At 44.1% G+C, this 19,790-nt stretch overlaps 2 protein-coding genes across 2 annotated transcripts; one reads left to right on the top strand and one right to left on the bottom strand.

Moving 5' to 3' along the window:
- Positions 1-4,145: 4,145 nt before the first annotated feature.
- LOC148294333 (uncharacterized) lies at positions 4,146-7,835 on the bottom strand. The gene is made up of 4 exons (XM_088253709.1): positions 7,613-7,835; positions 4,943-6,764; positions 4,559-4,848; positions 4,146-4,463 (listed from the first exon to the last, which is right to left on the bottom strand). The coding sequence occupies exons 2-4, from the start codon at positions 6,741-6,743 to the stop codon at positions 4,146-4,148; spliced, it is 2,409 nt and encodes an 802-aa protein (XP_088109835.1). The 5' UTR covers positions 6,744-6,764; positions 7,613-7,835.
- Positions 7,836-7,899: 64 nt separating this feature from the next.
- On the top strand, positions 7,900-19,751 carry LOC110746627 (uncharacterized). The gene is made up of 5 exons (XM_021946855.2): positions 7,900-14,973; positions 15,822-17,643; positions 17,738-18,027; positions 18,123-18,880; positions 18,983-19,751. The coding sequence occupies exons 2-4, from the start codon at positions 15,843-15,845 to the stop codon at positions 18,873-18,875; spliced, it is 2,844 nt and encodes a 947-aa protein (XP_021802547.1). The 5' UTR covers positions 7,900-14,973; positions 15,822-15,842; the 3' UTR covers positions 18,876-18,880; positions 18,983-19,751.
- The last annotated feature ends 39 nt before the right edge of the window (positions 19,752-19,790 follow it).

Genomic DNA, 19,790 nt, shown 5'->3' with positions numbered 1-19,790 from the left:
GCGAGGCATCGATGTTGATCCTAACAAGACTAAGGCCATAAGTTCTCTCATGCCGCCGGCCAACCCAAAAGAGCTAAAAAGCCTTATGGGAAGGTTATCATACATACGGCGCTTCATTCCTGGTCTAGCAGCTGTAACAGGTGCTTTCACTCCCCTGCTCAAGAAGGGAAAGAAATTTGTGTGGGGCAAAGAGTGTGAGGAAGCATATCAACAGGTGCAGCAATTGATCACAAGACTGCCTACTATGACAGCACCTACCCCAGGGGTCCCGCTCAAGCTTTATTTGGCCTCAACAAGTACTGCCGTAGGTGCTCTGCTTGCTCAAGATAACAATGATGGCAACGAGAACCCCATTTATTATGTTAGCAGGCAATTAAGGGGGGCTGAGATGCGCTATCCAAAGACCGAGTGCCTGTGTCTCGCTCTTGTTTATGCTTCACAGCGTCTACGTCACTACTTCCTCGCTCACAAGTTGCAACTCATGGTGAAATGTGATCCAGTAAGATACTTACTCACAAGACCTGTATTGTCTGGACGACTAGCGCGCTGGCTCTTACAATTATCTGAGTTTGACATCACATGCATAACCCCCAAGGCAATCAAGGGGCAGGCTGTGATTGACATGCTAGCCTTGTTTCCTGAGGTTGAAGAATCTACTCTTATTGAGGATATTCCAGGAGAGCTGCCGGAAGTAGTAGCAGTTGCCGCAGGGGAGGAACCTTGGACCCTGTATTTTGATGGCTCTTCTACTGCTAACGGAGGAGGAGCAGGAGTGGTGCTCATTAACCCTGAAGGACAGGCCACGACTCTCTCATTCAAACTCAATTTTCCCTGCACAAATAATGTAGCTGAATACGAAGCTTTTCTTATGGGTCTGTCCACGGCAAAAGAGATGGGCATAAAGAAAGTCAAAGTCATCGGAGATTCAAACTTGGTACTAAGTCAGCTACAGGGCAGTTTTGCAGTAAAGGAACCTGTTCTGGCACCGTATCGCACAGCCGCTGAAAAACTTATCAGTACTTTTGAGCAGGTCGTGACGGAACACATCCCCGGAAATACTAACAGGTATGCTGATGCTCTTGCTACTTTGGGATCAAGACTCTCATTCATTAAAGAACAGCCCAACATTTCGGTAATAAGGAGGGACATGCCCATAATCGAAGCCATCTCTACAAATGAGCCGTTGGAAAAGGATGATTGGAGAATCCCTATTCAGAATGAACTTGCTCTGCTAAAAGACGGGAGCAATATTAAGAGCCTAAAAGAGTACGCAGTTATCTTTGGGGAGCTATACAAGCGCCTCCCTGGCGGTGTCTTGACACGTTGCATAGGGGAAGTAGAGGCACGAGAAAGACTCCAAGAGGTACATGACGCTTCTTGCGGACTGGATCAAGTGGTTAGCTTGTACCGGCGCCTACAGCGCAAAGGTTACTACTGGCCAGAGATGAAGAAACACGCTGCCGAAACTCAAGCCAACTGTCCCAAGTGTTCCACAATGACCACGATGGAGAAAACACTTACAACCTCGTTCACAGAAGATTGGAGAGCCCCGTACATAGCTTTTTTCATTGAGGGATCACTGCCAACTAATCCCAGGGATGCAAACAAGCTAAAGAATACTACTAAAAGGTACTTCATGGATGGAATGTCTTTGTATCGCAAGGGGTTCAATGGGGAGCCACTGAAGTGCTTAGGGGAATCAGAGGCACAACAAGTTTTGAAGGAAATACATGCCGGAGAATGTGGGGAACACCAGGGAAGAAAGAGGCTTCACCAACAGCTGCTGAGCTTAGGGTACTACTGGCCCACAATGAAAAACGACGCACACACTTTCGTCAAAAAATGCCATGCATGCCAAGTTCATGGGAACCTGAGTCACAAGCCCCCAACACTGTTACAAGACATGCGCACTCCTTGGCCCTTCCACACCTGGGGGCTTGATTTGATTGGAACTATTCACCCGCCTTCAGATGGTTACATATGGATCCTCACTGCCACTGAATATTTCACAAAATGGGTGGAGGCAGTTCCCCTTCGAAAGGCCACAGGAGCTGCAGTATCAAATTTCATAAGAGAACACATTGTATGCAGGTTTGGAATTCCGTACAAGATCGTCACCGACAACGGCACACCTTTTGTCAACAAGCAAGTGAACTCGACACTCAACGGATATGGCATCAAGCACCGACGTTCCACACCATATTACCCACAGGGAAATGGTCAAGCTGAAGCTACCAACAAAACTCTCCTGAGAATTCTGAGCAAAATGGTATATGAATACGAAGGGGGGTGGAGCCTCCACTTGCCAGATGCTCTGTGGGCTTACCGCACCTCTTCAAGAAGCGCCACAGGCTTCTCCCCTTTTTCACTTGTATACGGATCTGATGCGATCTCCCCTGTTGAGATCACTGTCCCCACAGCCAGGGTTCTGTCTGTCAACGACATTGAGTGGGATGCAAAATCATGCTCAAACTGGCGTTGTATAGACTTAGAATCTTTAGAAGAAAAAAGAGCAGAAGCTGAGAAGAAGATGATGTTGTACCACAAGACAGTTGCCCAAGCTTACAACAGAACGGTCAAGCCACGGAGCTTCAAACATGGTGATTTAGTGCTTCGAGTTGCTGATCATATGAGGAGGCAAGTATCGGGACCCTCCAAGTTTGCACCACCGTGGGAGGGTCCATTCACAGTCAAGGAGGCTTATAGTAGTGGCTACTATTGCCTCATCTCAGTCAAAGAAGGCACATTAACGGATCCCATCAACGGAAAGTGGCTCAAGCCATACTACTGTTAAGTCATTCCTGCATTTGTCTTTAGTCCTTGTTTCATTTCCTCTTTTAGTCAGGGAGTTCCTTCTGTAAACTCTCACCGATTTTCAGAAAATTTTGTGAAATGCTCCATCATGGTAGCGTTTGAAGGTGAAAACTACTCTTTTAATGGAAAATGGAGGAATGTTTTTCGGAAAAGGGGGTTTTTCTTGCCATTTAGCAAATTTTGTCGCAACAAACAAGCAGGATGAATTAGCAGTAAGTATCAAGCAAAGTCGCTTTGATGGGATCCCAAGCTATTACTAAGCATCATGCACAAGTAGTAGTATACACACAAAAAAAAAAGAAAAAAAAAAGAAAAAAAAGAGTGATACACAGGTGATAGAAAGGTGATAAAAATAGCTGCAGGGTACAAATCACCAAAATAGCTGCAGGGTGCAAGTCACCAAAATAGCCGCAGGGTGCAAGTCACCAAAATAGCCGCAGGCTGCAAATCACCAAAATAGCCGCAGGGTGGAAATCACCAAAACAGCCGCAAGGTGCAAGTCACCAAAATAGCCGCAGGGTGCAAATCACCAAAATAGCTGCAGGGTACAAAATCACCAAAATAGCTGCAGGGTGCAAATCACCAAAATAGCTGCAGGGCTAGTGCAAATCGCCTAAATAGCTGCAGGCCAGTGCAAATCTCCCAAATGGCTGCAGGCTAGTGCAAATCGCCTAAATTGTTGCAGGACTGGGGCACGGTGCCTAAATTGCTTCTTGGTGCCATATGCAGCACCTCAGCACCTGAATGCGTCTCGACATATACACTTCGGTAGATCAAGCTATAACAAGCCTGCAAAAGTATGATCAAGTATTACCAAAAGGAAGGGAAGGGGAATAAAGCCCCTGCACTTCAAAAAGAAAATGTATATAGAAAATGAAGCAAAACGCAAACCTCAACTAGTGTGTATCATACAATATGGACGAGGCATTGCAAGGTGACCCTTTCGCAGCCTCCAATACGTAGCCAGCATTGTTGGAAGAAATCCCCTTCTCAAGTAAGAGCTCACGCAACTTGTGACATTCACTATCCAATTCCTGATGTTTGAGTTTCAAAGCTTGAGATGTTGCCCCTACTTTGAGGAATTGAATGGATATCGCTGCACTGCAAGCAGCTCGTGTCTCAAAAACAGCACGAGCTAACCTCATCTTCAATATGTCAAGCAGGAAACCCACTTGAAGCCCATATGAGATGGCGTCACGGATCGTATCTCTCCAACAAAGAAGTTTATGGTCAGAAATCTCCGAATATGACGTGACATCCATGCCATATAAAGACAAACCAAGACCACGAAATGCCAGATTCTTCGAAGAAAAAGATAGATTGCGGGCACTCTAGATGCGAGCCTCATAGCTATCAAAAAACTTACTCAAAGCTCTCACGGTCTCCGGGAATACTTGCGCCCCTCGGAATGTCTCATAACCTCGGAATTCGTAGCACAGTGGAAGAAGCTCGTCAGTGGATCTAAGTATTCTTGTGTCACTATCGAAGAAAACCATAAAGGCACTAAATGCATCTTCTAACTCATAACAAGAAGGGTCATACCCCGACATGTCTACCAAAGGTAAGTCCTCGCTAGAAGTATTGATCACTATATCAAATGTTGATGATGTGCTTGCCACGTGAATCTCTTTATCCTGAGTAATGTCCACCTGCAAGATAAAAAGAAAATATGGATCAATCTTAGATATACGTGGAAAAAGATGGCATGCACAGGATCAAGGTAAATGCAACGAATAAAGTATACCAAGTCGACATTACGTGGCGTGGAGGTTGTGGCGTCGTGGACAAATCCAAGGGAGGCGTCCGAGCAGAGCGGTTCCTCCAAAGAATGGTCCAAGCCAGCTAAACCACCATCACCAACTTCATCACCTCGACCGTATGCATGATCAGCCGGTATGTCGCCAATGGGTGACTCACTCCTTCCCATATGTGCAAAATCAGTTCCATCATCTTCACTATCGAGCTCAGGAGTGCTTGAAGTACTTATATCTTCCAGGTGGGAACCTCGACGTTTCCTCTTCCTCAAAGAAGCGCCTACGTGGTAACAAACGAATTAAGTATATGTATATGTAAATGTACATGCATTACTGTAAGCAAAATGTAGGTGCTGGGGGTTTCCGGCACTAACTTGGGACTGATGCGGTTGGCACCGTAGCCTGCTTAGGGCCGATGGGAGGAGAAAGTTTCTTCCTGGGAGGTCCAATCGTTGCCACTTTGGGTTTGAATTTCTTTTTTCTCAATGAAGAACGCTTCTCGCTCACGCCTTGCTTAGCTATTGATTTTTGCAGCACAGTGCTTCCTTTTGCCGACTCCAAGGACCTTCCTACGATTTTGCCATCCTTAGAAGTAAATTCCAAGTTTCGCCTCTCACTGAGTGCAATAGCTCTCTTTTCCGATATCAATCTTCGGTGATGATCAATGGAAGGGAGCAGCCTTTGCGGAGAACTCGCATGAAACCGAGTAAAATAGGCAAAGCAACGATTCCAATAAGTACGGTGGCCTTTTGAGCAACCGCCGATCCTCTCCCTGCTAGCCAAAGCAAGGGCAAATAGTCTACCATCATCTGGCACCCTTACTCTACTCCAAAATACCTTGTGCATTCCAAATGGATGGCGAAAGTCGGGTCTTGCTGGGACACCTTGATCAAGCCCAAATTGTCGTATAATCCGGTGAGTCAAGTAATGAACGGACACCTCAGAATGATCATCACCAAACGTAAACAGTGGGAGGCCTGCCATGTTCAGATATGCATCTTTTCTTGATTGCTCACCCCTTGGTATTATTATGGAAGTTTCTCCTACTCCTTCATAAAAGGACACGTGTGCAAATCCTATCGGTACCTTGGTATACGGGCGAAAAATGAAATGTTGAATGTCGTCCAGTAGCTCAAGGAAGTTTTGGCCTTTCCTCGGCTTTCTTCTAAACCACCGAGAAATCAAAAGGGGCATATCTGGCGTGTATGAATCATCACCAGCACGAACAAACAGTCCAGCTTGTGAATAAGGCAGTGGGTGCACATCCAGACCTTTAATATGCTCCCATAGAAACACCTGCAAAAAGCTCGAATTGAGAAAACTCTCCACTGCCATAGTTCCGGCCGCACCTTTCTCAAGAAGATGCACCTGATCTAGCAAACGATACAAGTACCCCAGGAACATGGGGGCTAACGGAATCACATCACCTCGCGCGATTGCCAGTGCTAAAGGAAACACTCTCTCATGCACACAATCCGGAGAGAAATCACAAAACACAAACTTTCCAAGCCATAAGGATACAAGTGCGTAAAGACCACATGAATGCCTTTTGTCTTTATCACCGAAATGTTTCACCCAGCTATTAAACCGAAGAGAGTGCTTACCCATGGCACCCCTTTTAAGGATCTCAAGCCTTTCTTTGTCTTTGGCATCCAGTATAATGTTAAAAGGATCTTGAGTACCAACAATGGGAAGATGAAGAATATTTACCACATCTTCAAGTGTAGGAGTGAATTCCCCCCACGAAGATATGAAAGTGTGTGTTTCCGAACTCCATCTCCTGATTACATGGCGAAGTAGCTGCACTTCTAAGTGGATTTCACATCGTTTGGATGCAAAAATGGCATTTAACACCGCAGCTTTCCGCAAGGTATCTCGTTTAATCGGGTCCCCTAACTCATGCTCGACCCATTCTGACCAACACCCAGTAATGCCACAAGGATATTGAAAGAATACAGGGACCGCCGGAAATAGGCCTCCTTCTATGCAACATCTGGAGATAGATGTGGGATCTATAATAGGAGCTGCCTCTGCCGTTGGCTCTTCATCTATAAGTGGACCTTCGCAAAGATTCTTGGACGACGGAGGGGGCCGTCCCCTCCTTAAGCCATCATCAAGGGAAAACAAGTTATCCTTCATCACTGGCGGTAACCTAGGTGAAATGCGGGAACCCATTAAAATGCACCATGTGAATACCTACAAGCAAGACAAGGAATAATGGTAAGATTCATCAAGAGGAAGGACATGCTGAATTCTCAAACAAAATCAACATGCCAAGCAAAACTTATGCACAAGCTTTCCAACTACTCTAGCTGGAACATCCCACACTCAAAAAAATCAGTAGAAATTAAGTTTACAACCAACAAATCCCAAACCTTCCAGATTAGAACTAGACGTGTCAACCCTCACTTTCCCAAAATTTCGTTGAATTTGGAGTTAGGGAAGCATGCCAAACAAATTTCTAAAACAGGTCATGCAGCAGAAACTGCACAATTCCAGCAGCTTTAGCCCTTACTTTGAAAATACACCACAAATTCATTTTTCCTTCAAAAGCCACAAAACCAATTCCAACACAGCCATTAAGAAGTCTACTTTCATGTGTCAAAATCTCCAGATCATATTCAAATGACAAAATTTCGAAAGGTCAAAGAACAACCACAGGGTACTTTGAGACTTTTTCACAAACACTTAGCGTGCATTAATTAGGAAAGCTTGTGTAGGTTTTGTTCATCACCAAGCTAAAAACCCTAAATCACAAGCTCAACCTCAGAATTCAGTGCCTAATTCACAAAGTTTTGAAAAAAAAAAAAAAAACAAAGGAACTCAAGCTTCAAGAAAACAAGCATGCATCAATGGCATCAACATCAATCCATAAACACACTTCAGAAAAATCAGGGCAGGGAACACTACAACGGTTGGATGATCCTCAATTTTGGATATATTGTAAACAACACAATTTCAAGCAAATTTCATGAAGCAGGCATAATTATCAGAGCGGCAGATATTAAAAAACAAGTGCAGAAACAGAATCTGCAAGCACTCACCAGCAATAAATAGACACAGAGATGGCAGACCAACTTGGTGGCGTCAGAAAAATTCCAAAAATTCCCAAGTTTTTACAGGCTATAGTAGTCGAGCAGATGAACAACTTTCATCAAGGAAGTTTTTCGATCTGAGCATCAGAAATATGACTTCTGTTTCGATGAACAGTAGCCACGGGTTTGGGTCTTGAAGAAGAGAAGGGAGAGCTGAAGGGGAAAGGAGAGAATGAAGAAGCACGGCAGCACATGCTGAAATACTGAAAAGCAAGTTAAAACTCTCAAATTCGCTGAAAGGAGTAAGCCCCTGACCCAACCTTTTAATATTATAAGTTTTCTACAGACAGTTTTCGACCATGACTTCGTCAACCACCTGCTCGACATGTCTACACAGGTGGCTGACCAGTTTCCCCCTTCCTCTGTTACCTTCCGATGTTTGCAGATAGTTGTGTTTAATGTAGAGCTGTCTGATGAGGATTTCCCTACCCACCTGTTCCACATGTCTACACAGGTGGTTGACCAGTTTCCCTGTTCCTAGTTGCCTTTGGATGTTTGCAAGTACATGTGCTTAGTAGATAGGTTTTCGACCAACACTTCGTAAGCCATCTACCCGACATGTCTACATAGGTGGTTGGCCAGTTTCCCCCTTTATCTATTGCCTTCCGAAGTTTGTAGGAAGTTGTTTTTAAGGTAGAGCTGTCTGACGAGGATTTTCCTACCCATCTGCCCGAGATGTCTACATAGGTGGTTGGCCAGTTTCCTTGTTCCTGGTTGCCTTTAGATGTTCGCATGTCCATGCGCTTACTAGATAGTTCTTCGACCAAGAATTCGGCAGCCACCTGCCCGGCATGTCTACACAGGTGGTTGACCAGTTTCCCTGTTTGTAGTTGCCTTTGGATGTTTGCGTGTGCATGTGCTTAGTAGATAGTTTTTCGACCAAGACTTCGTCAACCACCTGCCCGACATGTGTACACAGGTTGTTGGCCAGTTTCCATCTTCCTCTATTACGTTCCGATGTTTGCAGATAGTTGTGTTTATTGTAGAGCTGTCGGACGAGGATTTCCCTACCCACCTGCTCGATTAGTCTACACAGGTGGTTAGCCAATTTCCATGTTCCTAGTTGCCTTTAGAAGTTTGCATGTACATGTGCTTAGTATATAGTTCTTCAGCCAAGATTTCGTCAGCCATCTACCCAACATATCTACACAGGTGGGTGGCCAGTTTCCCCCTTCATTTGTTGCCTTACGAAGTTTGTAGGTAGTTGTTTTTAATGTGGAGCGGTCTGACTAGGATTTGCCTACCCACCTGCCCGATTTGTCTACACAGGTGGTTGGCCAGTTTCCTTTTTCCTGGTTTCCTTTAAATGTTCGTATGTACATGTGCTTACTAGATAGTTCTTCGACCAAGATTTCTTCAGCCACCTGCCCGACATGTCCACACAGGTGGTTGGCCAGTTTCCCCTGTCCTGTGTTACCTTCCGATGTTTGCATGTAGTTGTGTTTAATGTAGAGCTATTTGACTAGGACTTCCTTACCCACCTCCTCGATTTGTCTGCATAGGTGGTTTGCCAGTTTTCCAGTTCCTAGTTGCCTTTAAAAGTTTGCATGTACATGTGCTTAGTAGATAGTTCTTCGATCACGATTTAGTCAGCCACCTGCTCGACACGTCTACACAGGTGGTTGAGCAGTTTCCCTCTTCCTCTGTTACCTTCTGGTGTTTGCAGGTAGTTGTGTTTAATGTAGAGCCGTCTGACGAGGAATTCCCTTCCCACCTGCCCGATTTGTCTGCACAGGAGGTTAGCTAGTTTTCCTATTCCTAGTTGCCTTTAGATGTTTGCATGTACATGTGCTTAGTAGATAGTTCTTTGACCAAGATTTCCTCACCCACCTGCTCGACATGTCTACACAGGTTGTTGACCAGTTTCCCTGTTCCTAGTTGCCTTTAGATGTTTGCATGCACATGTGCTTAGTAGATAGTTCTTCGACCAAGATTTGGTCAACCACCTGCCCGAGATGTATACCCAGGTGGTTGGCCAGTTTCCCCCTTCCTCTGTTACCTTCCGATGTTTGCAGGTTGTTGTGTTTAATGTAGAGCTGTCTGACGAGGACTTCCCTTCCTCTGTTACCTACCGATGTTTGTAGTGAGTTGTGTTTATTGTAGAGCTGTCTGACGGGGATTTCCCTCCCCACTTGCCCGAGTTGTCTACACAAGTGTTTGGCCAGTTTCCCTGTTTCTAGTGGCATTTAGATGTTTGCATGTACATGTGCTTAGTAGCAGGGATGAATCCAGCTATTGGGCTGTATGGGCTATAGCCCATGCCTTTTTTTAAGTTTTCAATATCCATGTAGTCACTCTCTCTAGCCCATGCATTTAAAAAAAAAAAAATTTCAATACCTATGTTCTCTCTTTTTCTTATTTTCTTCTTTTTTGTCTTGCTTTCTTCTTTTCCACCTTTCTCTCTTCTTCCTATTTCTTTTTGTTTTCCCACCTCTCTCTTCTTTTTTTTCCCTTTGTTTCTTCACTTTTTTTATGGTTTGGATCTACTACGAATTGAGCTTTTTCCACAGTTTCTTCTTCCTATATTTGTTTTTTGCTTTTCTCTTGTTTTTTTTTCCCTTCATTTCTCCTTTTTTTATTCAACGTATCTCTTTTTTCTCTCACACGTGTTGTAAAGGTGCAATATGGCCCTCACTGTTGAAATTTCCTGCGTACGTAAGGTAAATTTAGCCCACGGAATTTTGAAATCCTAGATTCGTCCCTGCTTAGTAGATAGTTCTTCGACCATGATTTCGTAAGCCACCAGCCTGACATGTCTAAACAAGTGGTTGGCCAGTTTCCCCCATCCTCTGTTACTTTCCGATGTTTGCAGGAAGTTGTGTTTAATGTAGAGTTGTCTGACGATGATTTCCCTACCCACATGCCCGACATGTCTACATAGTTGGTTGGCCAGTTTCCCCCTACTTCTGTTACCTTCTGATGTTTGCAGGGAGTTGTATTTACTGTAGAGCTGCCTGACGTGGATTTCCCAACCCACCTGCCCGATTTGTCAACACAGGAGGTCGGCCAGTTTCCCTGTTCCTAGTTGCCTTTAGGTGTTTGCTTGTGCATGTGCTGAGTAGATTGTTCTTTGACCATGATTTCCTCAGCCACCTGCCCGACATGTCTACACAGGTGGTTGGCCAGTTTCCCCTACCTCTGTTACCTTCAGATGTTTGCAGACAGTTATGTTTGCCCGATTTGTCTACATAGGTGGTTGACCAGTTTCCCTGTTCCTAGTTGCCTGTAGATGTTTGCATGTACATATGCTTAGTAGACAGTTTCCCTGTTCCTAGTTCCCTTTTCCTCTGTTACCTTCCGATGTTTGCAGGTAGTTGTGTTTAAAGTAGAGCTGTCTGACGAGGATTTCCCTACCCACCTACCCGATTTGTCTACATAGGTGGTTGGCCAGTTTCCCTGTTCCTAGTTGCGTTTGGATGTTTGCAAATACATGTGCTTAGTAGATAGTTCTTAGGCCAAGATTTGGTCCGCCACCTGCCCGACATGTCTCCACAGGTGGTTGACCAGTTTTCCTGTTCCTAGTTCCCTTTGGATGTTTGCATGTACATGTCTTAGTAGATAGTTCTTCGACCAAGATTTCGTCAGCCATCTACCCGACTTGTCTACACAGGTGGTTGGCCAGTTTCCCCCTTCATCGATTACCTTCTGAAGTTTGTGCGTAGTTGTTTTTAATGCAGTGCTGTCTGGCGAGGATTTTCCTACCCACCTGCCCGATTAGTCTATCCCTTTTCTCTGCTTGTAGCCCTTAGCTACTAATCTAGCTTTGTAGGTTTCCAATTTACGGTCCGAGCCTATCTTTCTCTTGAAGATCTATTTATTTCCAATAGGTACAATGCCTTGTGGCAGATCGACTAGAGTCTAGACTTGGTTGGCATACATAGAATTCATTTCAGATTTCATGGCTTCCTGCCATTTCTTTGAGTCAATGTCAGACATAGCCATAGTGTAATTAAAGGCATCATCCTTTTCTTCATTGTCACCAAGGAGATGTAACTCACCAATGATGTCATGAAGCAACCCATAACTTTGGGGTGGTTGGATCACCCTAGTCGATGTACGTGGAGCTTGTGTTACTTGAGGTTGAAGAATTTAATTGTCAGATTGTTAAGTGGTGATTTGTGGCTCATTAGACATTTCTTTAACTTCTATCTATGTTCCGCTTGACCTATCTAGAGTAAATTCCCTATCAAGTAATTTGGCGGACTTTGTGACAAACACCTTTTGTTCGTTAGGTTGATAGAAGTAGTATCCACAAATCTACACTTAACAAACCAAGCTTCAAGCTATCTTGAAAGAACCCGACCCAAATTCCACTTTGGAATCCGTGTCGAAACCTGTGCGTGTCCAACACCTAGTAGGTGTCGGGCACGAATGACCAAAATACCCTTCTTGCCCTAATCCAAAAACTGCTTTAGGATTTGACTTCTACTTGAAAACCAGCAAAGTCTCCCCCGAAAAAGGCTCAAAACCCAGAAATCTACTTACACAGAAAAAGATATAAGCCACACTCCAATTAGCAAAAGTTTCAATGGGCTTCAACCCCTTCTTTACCAACATATGAAAGTCAGCTAAATAATCTTTTCATAACTGAACATAACAAACAAATCATAAACTTGCGGCTGCACCTAGGTTAGCTTAAGTTGTCTACGTACCCTTACTGAGGGATCAAGCCACACATAGTTCTTTCTACCATGAATCACAATTAAGATAGTACAAAAATAATCAAAGTCAAACTAACGATGAAATCTTAGAATCATTCTTTACCTTGATTTCAACAAGTGTGGGGGTCTTTTTTCGGTTACAACAGCTTAATGCGGACTTGGGCCGTCGTAGAGAGCTAATAGTGATGCCCCTTTGCCTGAGTTCGGAACCAGGCCCAAAACACTTCGAGAAAATGTAGATTTTCAGGGAATGCTCTGTTTCTTCCCACCAAGGAGGTGATGACTGTGATAAAAGAATTAGAAAGTTATGCTTGGCTTGAAAGGCTTGTGATGCGGGAGCTAAGTCTCCACAAGTTTAGCAGAGAGAGAGATTGAGAGATTGCCGCTTGGGTTGGTATCAAAGACCTTGCTGGAAAATATGGGTGATGGGGTGATATTTTAGGCTTTCGAAGGATATGATCACAGGAGGAGGTTAAGTTTTGGTGTAGATTTCTGGGTTTCTGGGTGTTTTCTTTCGTCGTGTTCGGGTTGTCCCCCTTTTCCTCTGCTTCCTTGCCATTTTATACTTCTTGCGAGTTTGCTTCCCCCACACGCATGCACTCTGGTATCAAGGTGGTCCGGCTTGCTCTCCGACTTCGAGGTGTTTGTCTCCCAGCCGATATGACATAACCTCTTCATTTTATGCAGTTGCCGGGTAAGGAGTTATTTTGGGTTGTTGATTTTGCTGCCGTGCCTTTGTTTTGCCGCAGGACCTTGTTTTGCGGCAGGACCTTTGTTTTACCGCAGGACCTTTGTTTTGCCGCAGGGACTTTGTTTTACCGCAGGACCTTGTTTTGCCGGAGGACTTTGTTTTACCGCAGGACCTTGTTTTGCTGTTGTGTGGGTATTTAGGTGGGATAAGGGTAGGTCGGAGGAAGCGACCGGTCGCAAGGGATGAGCGACCAGTCGTTTTGAAGCAGATTCGAAGAAGCTGGAAATCGTGACCAGCGACCTGTCTCAAGGTGCCAGCGACCGGTCGCTTTTAGGCAGAGTCTTCAGAGACCGGTCGCTAGTGACGGGCGACCGATCGCTCCAGCTGTGCTGTTTTGGGTTTTCGACTCTGTGCAAAAGAGACCGGTCGCCCAGTACTGGCGACCGGTCGCTCAGAACTGGTGCTGTGTTTTTTTTCTCTCTCTGCTCACCCGTTTAATGACTCAAGAAAATGGGCTTGGCTTTGGTGCCCAGCCCAAAGCTTCCACTTTTGAGCCATCAATGGGCCTTGTGTAACTTGTGACCATCCACACCACAAACCAATCAGCAAGCCCCAGGCGTATAATTAAGTGGCTTGGGCCCACTTAGGTTTGTTGCGAGATTTGACACAATAGGGTGTTGCTTGGCATTGCACGTTATCGTGTGCTTATGCTTGGGTTATATCGTATTGCAGTGGCTCGGGCTATGTCGTACTGCAGTGGCTCGGGCATTGCGTTAGATAATGCTTGTCAGTGCAGTGGGCTAAGTGGGCTTGGGCCTACGAAACCTTGTAATTCTTACAAGTTTGCATGTGAAAGTGGTAAACTCACACCACTGCCTCCCCACATGCCAAATTGTAGCCTTGCTTGGCATGGCATGTGTGCATTAACTAGGCTATTTTTTTATAGCATGATAGCGATTGGGCTTTAAAATATGCATGGGCCTGTCCTATGATTTTTTGGGCCTCAACATTAGCCCCCTTGATTATTGGGGCCCTGAAGTAGCGGAGAGATGGGCCAAGTAATCAATTTCAGCCCTAAAAATAGAAAGCCTTTAAAATTGGGGATGGTTCAAATAACCCTTGTGATTTATCTTTTGATGGTATGCATGAGATAGTAATGCATGTTGAGTAACGATACAAAATTTGAAGTGATTGTTGTGGAAATTGGCTAACCCAAGAGATAAAGGAAAGATTGCTTTTGATAAACAGATAGTTGGAATTTGCACAATCGAACGCAATTGATAGACAGAAATTTGGAAATTGCAAAACTAAATGCAATTGACGAGTAGATAGTGAGAAATTGCAAAACCGAATGCAATTGATGAGCAGAAAGTGGGAAATTGCAAAATGGAGTGCAATTGACAAACAAAATTGGAAATTGACAAGGTGTGATGACAAGTATAATCAGAGTAGTGAAAAAATGATTATAATAATAATATAACCATACGATTATAGTGTGGGAAAAGCTTGTGAGGAAATCAAAACTCAATGGCTCTGAAAGGAAGTGCTGAGGAAAAGCCACACTTAACTTCTCATAAGTGGAGTGCCTTTTATTTGTTTACCTAAAAGTTAATAAGTCTTTCTGTAGAAAACTTATAATATTAAAAGGTTGGGTCAGGGGCTTACTCCTTTCAGCGAATTTGAGAGTTTTAACTTGCTTTTCAGTATTTCAGCATGTGCTGCCGTGCTTCTTCATTCTCTCCTTTCCCCTTCAGCTCTCCCTTCTCTTCTTCAAGACCCAAACCCGTGGCTACTGTTCATCGAAACAGAAGTCATATTTCTGATGCTCAGATCGAAAAACTTCCTTGATGAAAGTTGTTCATCTGCTCGACTACTATAGCCTGTAAAAACTTGGGAATTTTTGGAATTTTTCTGACGCCACCAAGTTGGTCTGCCATCTCTGTGTCTATTTATTGCTGGTGAGTGCTTGCAGATTCTGTTTCTGCACTTGTTTTTTAATATCTGCCGCTCTGATAATTATGCCTGCTTCATGAAATTTGCTTGAAATTGTGTTGTTTACAATATATCCAAAATTGAGGATCATCCAACCGTTGTAGTGTTCCCTGCCCTGATTTTTCTGAAGTGTGTTTATGGATTGATGTTGATGCCATTGATGCATGCTTGTTTTCTTGAAGCTTGAGTTCCTTTGTTTTTTTTTTTTTTTTCAAAACTTTGTGAATTAGGCACTGAATTCTGAGGTTGAGCTTGTGATTTAGGGTTTTTAGCTTGGTGATGAACAAAACCTACACAAGCTTTCCTAATTAATGCACGCTAAGTGTTTGTGAAAAAGTCTCAAAGTACCCTGTGGTTGTTCTTTGACCTTTCGAAATTTTGTCATTTGAATATGATCTGGAGATTTTGACACATGAAAGTAGACTTCTTAATGGCTGTGTTGGAATTGGTTTTGTGGCTTTTGAAGGAAAAATGAATTTGTGGTGTATTTTCAAAGTAAGGGCTAAAGCTGCTGGAATTGTGCAGTTTCTGCTGCATGACCTGTTTTAGAAATTTGTTTGGCATGCTTCCCTAACTCCAAATTCAACGAAATTTTGGGAAAGTGAGGGTTGACACGTCTAGTTCTAATCTGGAAGGTTTGGGATTTGTTGGTTGTAAACTTAATTTCTACTGATTTTTTTGAGTGTGGGATGTTCCAGCTAGAGTAGTTGGAAAGCTTGTGCATAAGTTTTGCTTGGCATGTTGATTTTGTTTGAGAATTCAGCATGTCCTTCCTCTTGATGAATCTTACCATTATTCCTTGTCTTGCTTGTAGGTATTCACATGGTGCATTTTAATGGGTTCCCGCATTTCACCTAGGTTACCGCCAGTGATGAAGGATAACTTGTTTTCCCTTGATGATGGCTTAAGGAGGGGACGGCCCCCTCCGTCGTCCAAGAATCTTTGCGAAGGTCCACTTATAGATGAAGAGCCAACGGCAGAGGCAGCTCCTATTATAGATCCCACATCTATCTCCAGATGTTGCATAGAAGGAGGCCTATTTCCGGCGGTCCCTGTATTCTTTCAATATCCTTGTGGCATTACTGGGTGTTGGTCAGAATGGGTCGAGCATGAGTTAGGGGACCCGATTAAACGAGATACCTTGCGGAAAGCTGCGGTGTTAAATGCCATTTTTGCATCCAAACGATGTGAAATCCACTTAGAAGTGCAGCTACTTCGCCATGTAATCAGGAGATGGAGTTCGGAAACACACACTTTCATATCTTCGTGGGGGGAATTCACTCCTACACTTGAAGATGTGGTAAATATTCTTCATCTTCCCATTGTTGGTACTCAAGATCCTTTTAACATTATACTGGATGCCAAAGACAAAGAAAGGCTTGAGATCCTTAAAAGGGGTGCCATGGGTAAGCACTCTCTTCGGTTTAATAGCTGGGTGAAACATTTCGGTGATAAAGACAAAAGGCATTCATGTGGTCTTTACGCACTTGTATCCTTATGGCTTGGAAAGTTTGTGTTTTGTGATTTCTCTCCGGATTGTGTGCATGAGAGAGTGTTTCCTTTAGCACTGGCAATCGCGCGAGGTGATGTGATTCCGTTAGCCCCCATGTTCCTGGGGTACTTGTATCGTTTGCTAGATCAGGTGCATCTTCTTGAGAAAGGTGCGGCCGGAACTATGGCAGTGGAGAGTTTTCTCAATTCGAGCTTTTTGCAGGTGTTTCTATGGGAGCATATTAAAGGTCTGGATGTGCACCCACTGCCTTATTCACAAGCTGGACTGTTTGTTCGTGCTGGTGATGATTCATACACGCCAGATATGCCCCTTTTGATTTCTCGGTGGTTTAGAAGAAAGCCGAGGAAAGGCCAAAACTTCCTTGAGCTACTGGACGACATTCAACATTTCATTTTTCGCCCGTATACCAAGGTACCGATAGGATTTGCACACGTGTCCTTTTATGAAGGAGTAGGAGAAACTTCCATAATAATACCAAGGGGTGAGCAATCAAGAAAAGATGCATATCTGAACATGGCAGGCCTCCCACTGTTTACGTTTGGTGATGATCATTCTGAGGTGTCCGTTCATTACTTGACTCACCGGATTATACGACAATTTGGGCTTGATCAAGGTGTCCCAGCAAGACCCGACTTTCGCCATCCATTTGGAATGCACAAGGTATTTTGGAGTAGAGTAAGGGTGCCAGATGATGGTAGACTATTTGCCCTTGCTTTGGCTAGCAGGGAGAGGATCGGCGGTTGCTCAAAAGGCCACCGTACTTATTGGAATCGTTGCTTTGCCTATTTTACTCGGTTTCATGCGAGTTCTCCGCAAAGGCTGCTCCCTTCCATTGATCATCACCGAAGATTGATATCGGAAAAGAGAGCTATTGCACTCAGTGAGAGGCGAAACTTGGAATTTACTTCTAAGGATGGCAAAATCGTAGGAAGGTCCTTGGAGTCGGCAAAAGGAAGCACTGTGCTGCAAAAATCAATAGCTAAGCAAGGCGTGAGCGAGAAGCGTTCTTCATTGAGAAAAAAGAAATTCAAACCCAAAGTGGCAACGATTGGACCTCCCAGGAAGAAACTTTCTCCTCCCATCGGCCCTAAGCAGGCTACGGTGCCAACCGCATCAGTCCCAAGTTAGTGCCGGAAACCCCCAGCACCTACATTTTGCTTACAGTAATGCATGTACATTTACATATACATATACTTAATTCGTTTGTTACCACGTAGGCGCTTCTTTGAGGAAGAGGAAACGTCGAGGTTCCCACCTGGAAGATATAAGTACTTCAAGCACTCCTGAGCTCGATAGTGAAGATGATGGAACTGATTTTGCACATATGGGAAGGAGTGAGTCACCCATTGGCGACATACCGGCTGATCATGCATACGGTCGAGGTGATGAAGTTGGTGATGGTGGTTTAGCTGGCTTGGACCATTCTTTGGAGGAACCGCTCTGCTCGGACGCCTCCCTTGGATTTGTCCACGACGCCACAACCTCCACGCCACGTAATGTCGACTTGGTATACTTTATTCGTTGCATTTACCTTGATCCTGTGCATGCCATCTTTTTCCACGTATATCTAAGATTGATCCATATTTTCTTTTTATCTTGCAGGTGGACATTACTCAGGATAAAGAGATTCACGTGGCAAGCACATCATCAACATTTGATATAGTGATCAATACTTCTAGCGAGGACTTACCTTTGGTAGACATGTCGGGGTATGACCCTTCTTGTTATGAGTTAGAAGATGCATTTAGTGCCTTTATGGTTTTCTTCGATAGTGACACAAGAATACTTAGATCCACTGACGAGCTTCTTCCACTGTGCTACGAATTCCGAGGTTATGAGACATTCCGAGGGGCGCAAGTATTCCCGGAGACCGTGAGAGCTTTGAGTAAGTTTTTTGATAGCTATGAGGCTCGCATCGAGAGTGCCCGCAATCTATCTTTTTCTTCGAAGAATCTGGCATTTCGTGGTCTTGGTTTGTCTTTATATGGCATGGATGTCACGTCATATTCGGAGATTTCTGACCATAAACTTCTTTGTTGGAGAGATACGATCCGTGACGCCATCTCATATGGGCTTCAAGTGGGTTTCCTGCTTGACATATTGAAGATGAGGTTAGCTCGTGCTGTTTTTGAGACACGAGCTGCTTGCAGTGCAGCGATATCCATTCAATTCCTCAAAGTAGGGGCAACATCTCAAGCTTTGAAACTCAAACATCAGGAATTGGATAGTGAATGTCACAAGTTGCGTGAGCTCTTACTTGAGAAGGGGATTTCTTCCAACAATGCTGGCTACGTATTGGAGGCTGCGAAAGGGTCACCTTGCAATGCCTCGTCCATATTGTATGATACACACTAGTTGAGGTTTGCGTTTTGCTTCATTTTCTATATACATTTTCTTTTTGAAGTGCAGGGGCTTTATTCCCCTTCCCTTCCTTTTGGTAATACTTGATCATACTTTTGCAGGCTTGTTATAGCTTGATCTACCGAAGTGTATATGTCGAGACGCATTCAGGTGCTGAGGTGCTGCATATGGCACCAAGAAGCAATTTAGGCACCGTGCCCCAGTCCTGCAACAATTTAGGCGATTTGCACTAGCCTGCAGCCATTTGGGAGATTTGCACTGGCCTGCAGCTATTTAGGCGATTTGCACTAGCCCTGCAGCTATTTTGGTGATTTGCACCCTGCAGCTATTTTGGTGATTTTGTACCCTGCAGCTATTTTGGTGATTTGCACCCTGCGGCTATTTTGGTGATTTTGTACCCTGCAGCTATTTTGGTGATTTGCACCCTGCGGCTATTTTGGTGACTTGCACCTTGCGGCTGTTTTGGTGATTTCCACCCTGCGGCTATTTTGGTGATTTGCAGCCTGCGGCTATTTTGGTGACTTGCACCCTGCGGCTATTTTGGTGACTTGCACCCTGCAGCTATTTTGGTGATTTGTACCCTGCAGCTATTTTTATCACCTTTCTATCACCTGTGTATCACTCTTTTTTTTCTTTTTTTTTTCTTTTTTTTTTGTGTGTGTATACTACTACTTGTGCATGATGCTTAGTAATAGCTTGGGATCCCATCAAAGCGACTTTGCTTGATACTTACTGCTAATTCATCCTGCTTGTTTGTTGCGACAAAATTTGCTAAATGGCAAGAAAAACCCCCTTTTCCGAAAAACATTCCTCCATTTTCCATTAAAAGAGTAGTTTTCACCTTCAAACGCTACCATGATGGAGCATTTCACAAAATTTTCTGAAAATCGGTGAGAGTTTACAGAAGGA

The sequence above is a fragment of the Prunus avium genome, chromosome 5, assembly GCF_965620075.1.
Source record: "Prunus avium chromosome 5, drPruAviu1.hap1.1, whole genome shotgun sequence".
In the NCBI taxonomy this organism is placed as follows: Eukaryota; Viridiplantae; Streptophyta; class Magnoliopsida; order Rosales; family Rosaceae; genus Prunus; species Prunus avium.
This window is presented reverse-complemented; position numbering and strand designations above follow the sequence as displayed.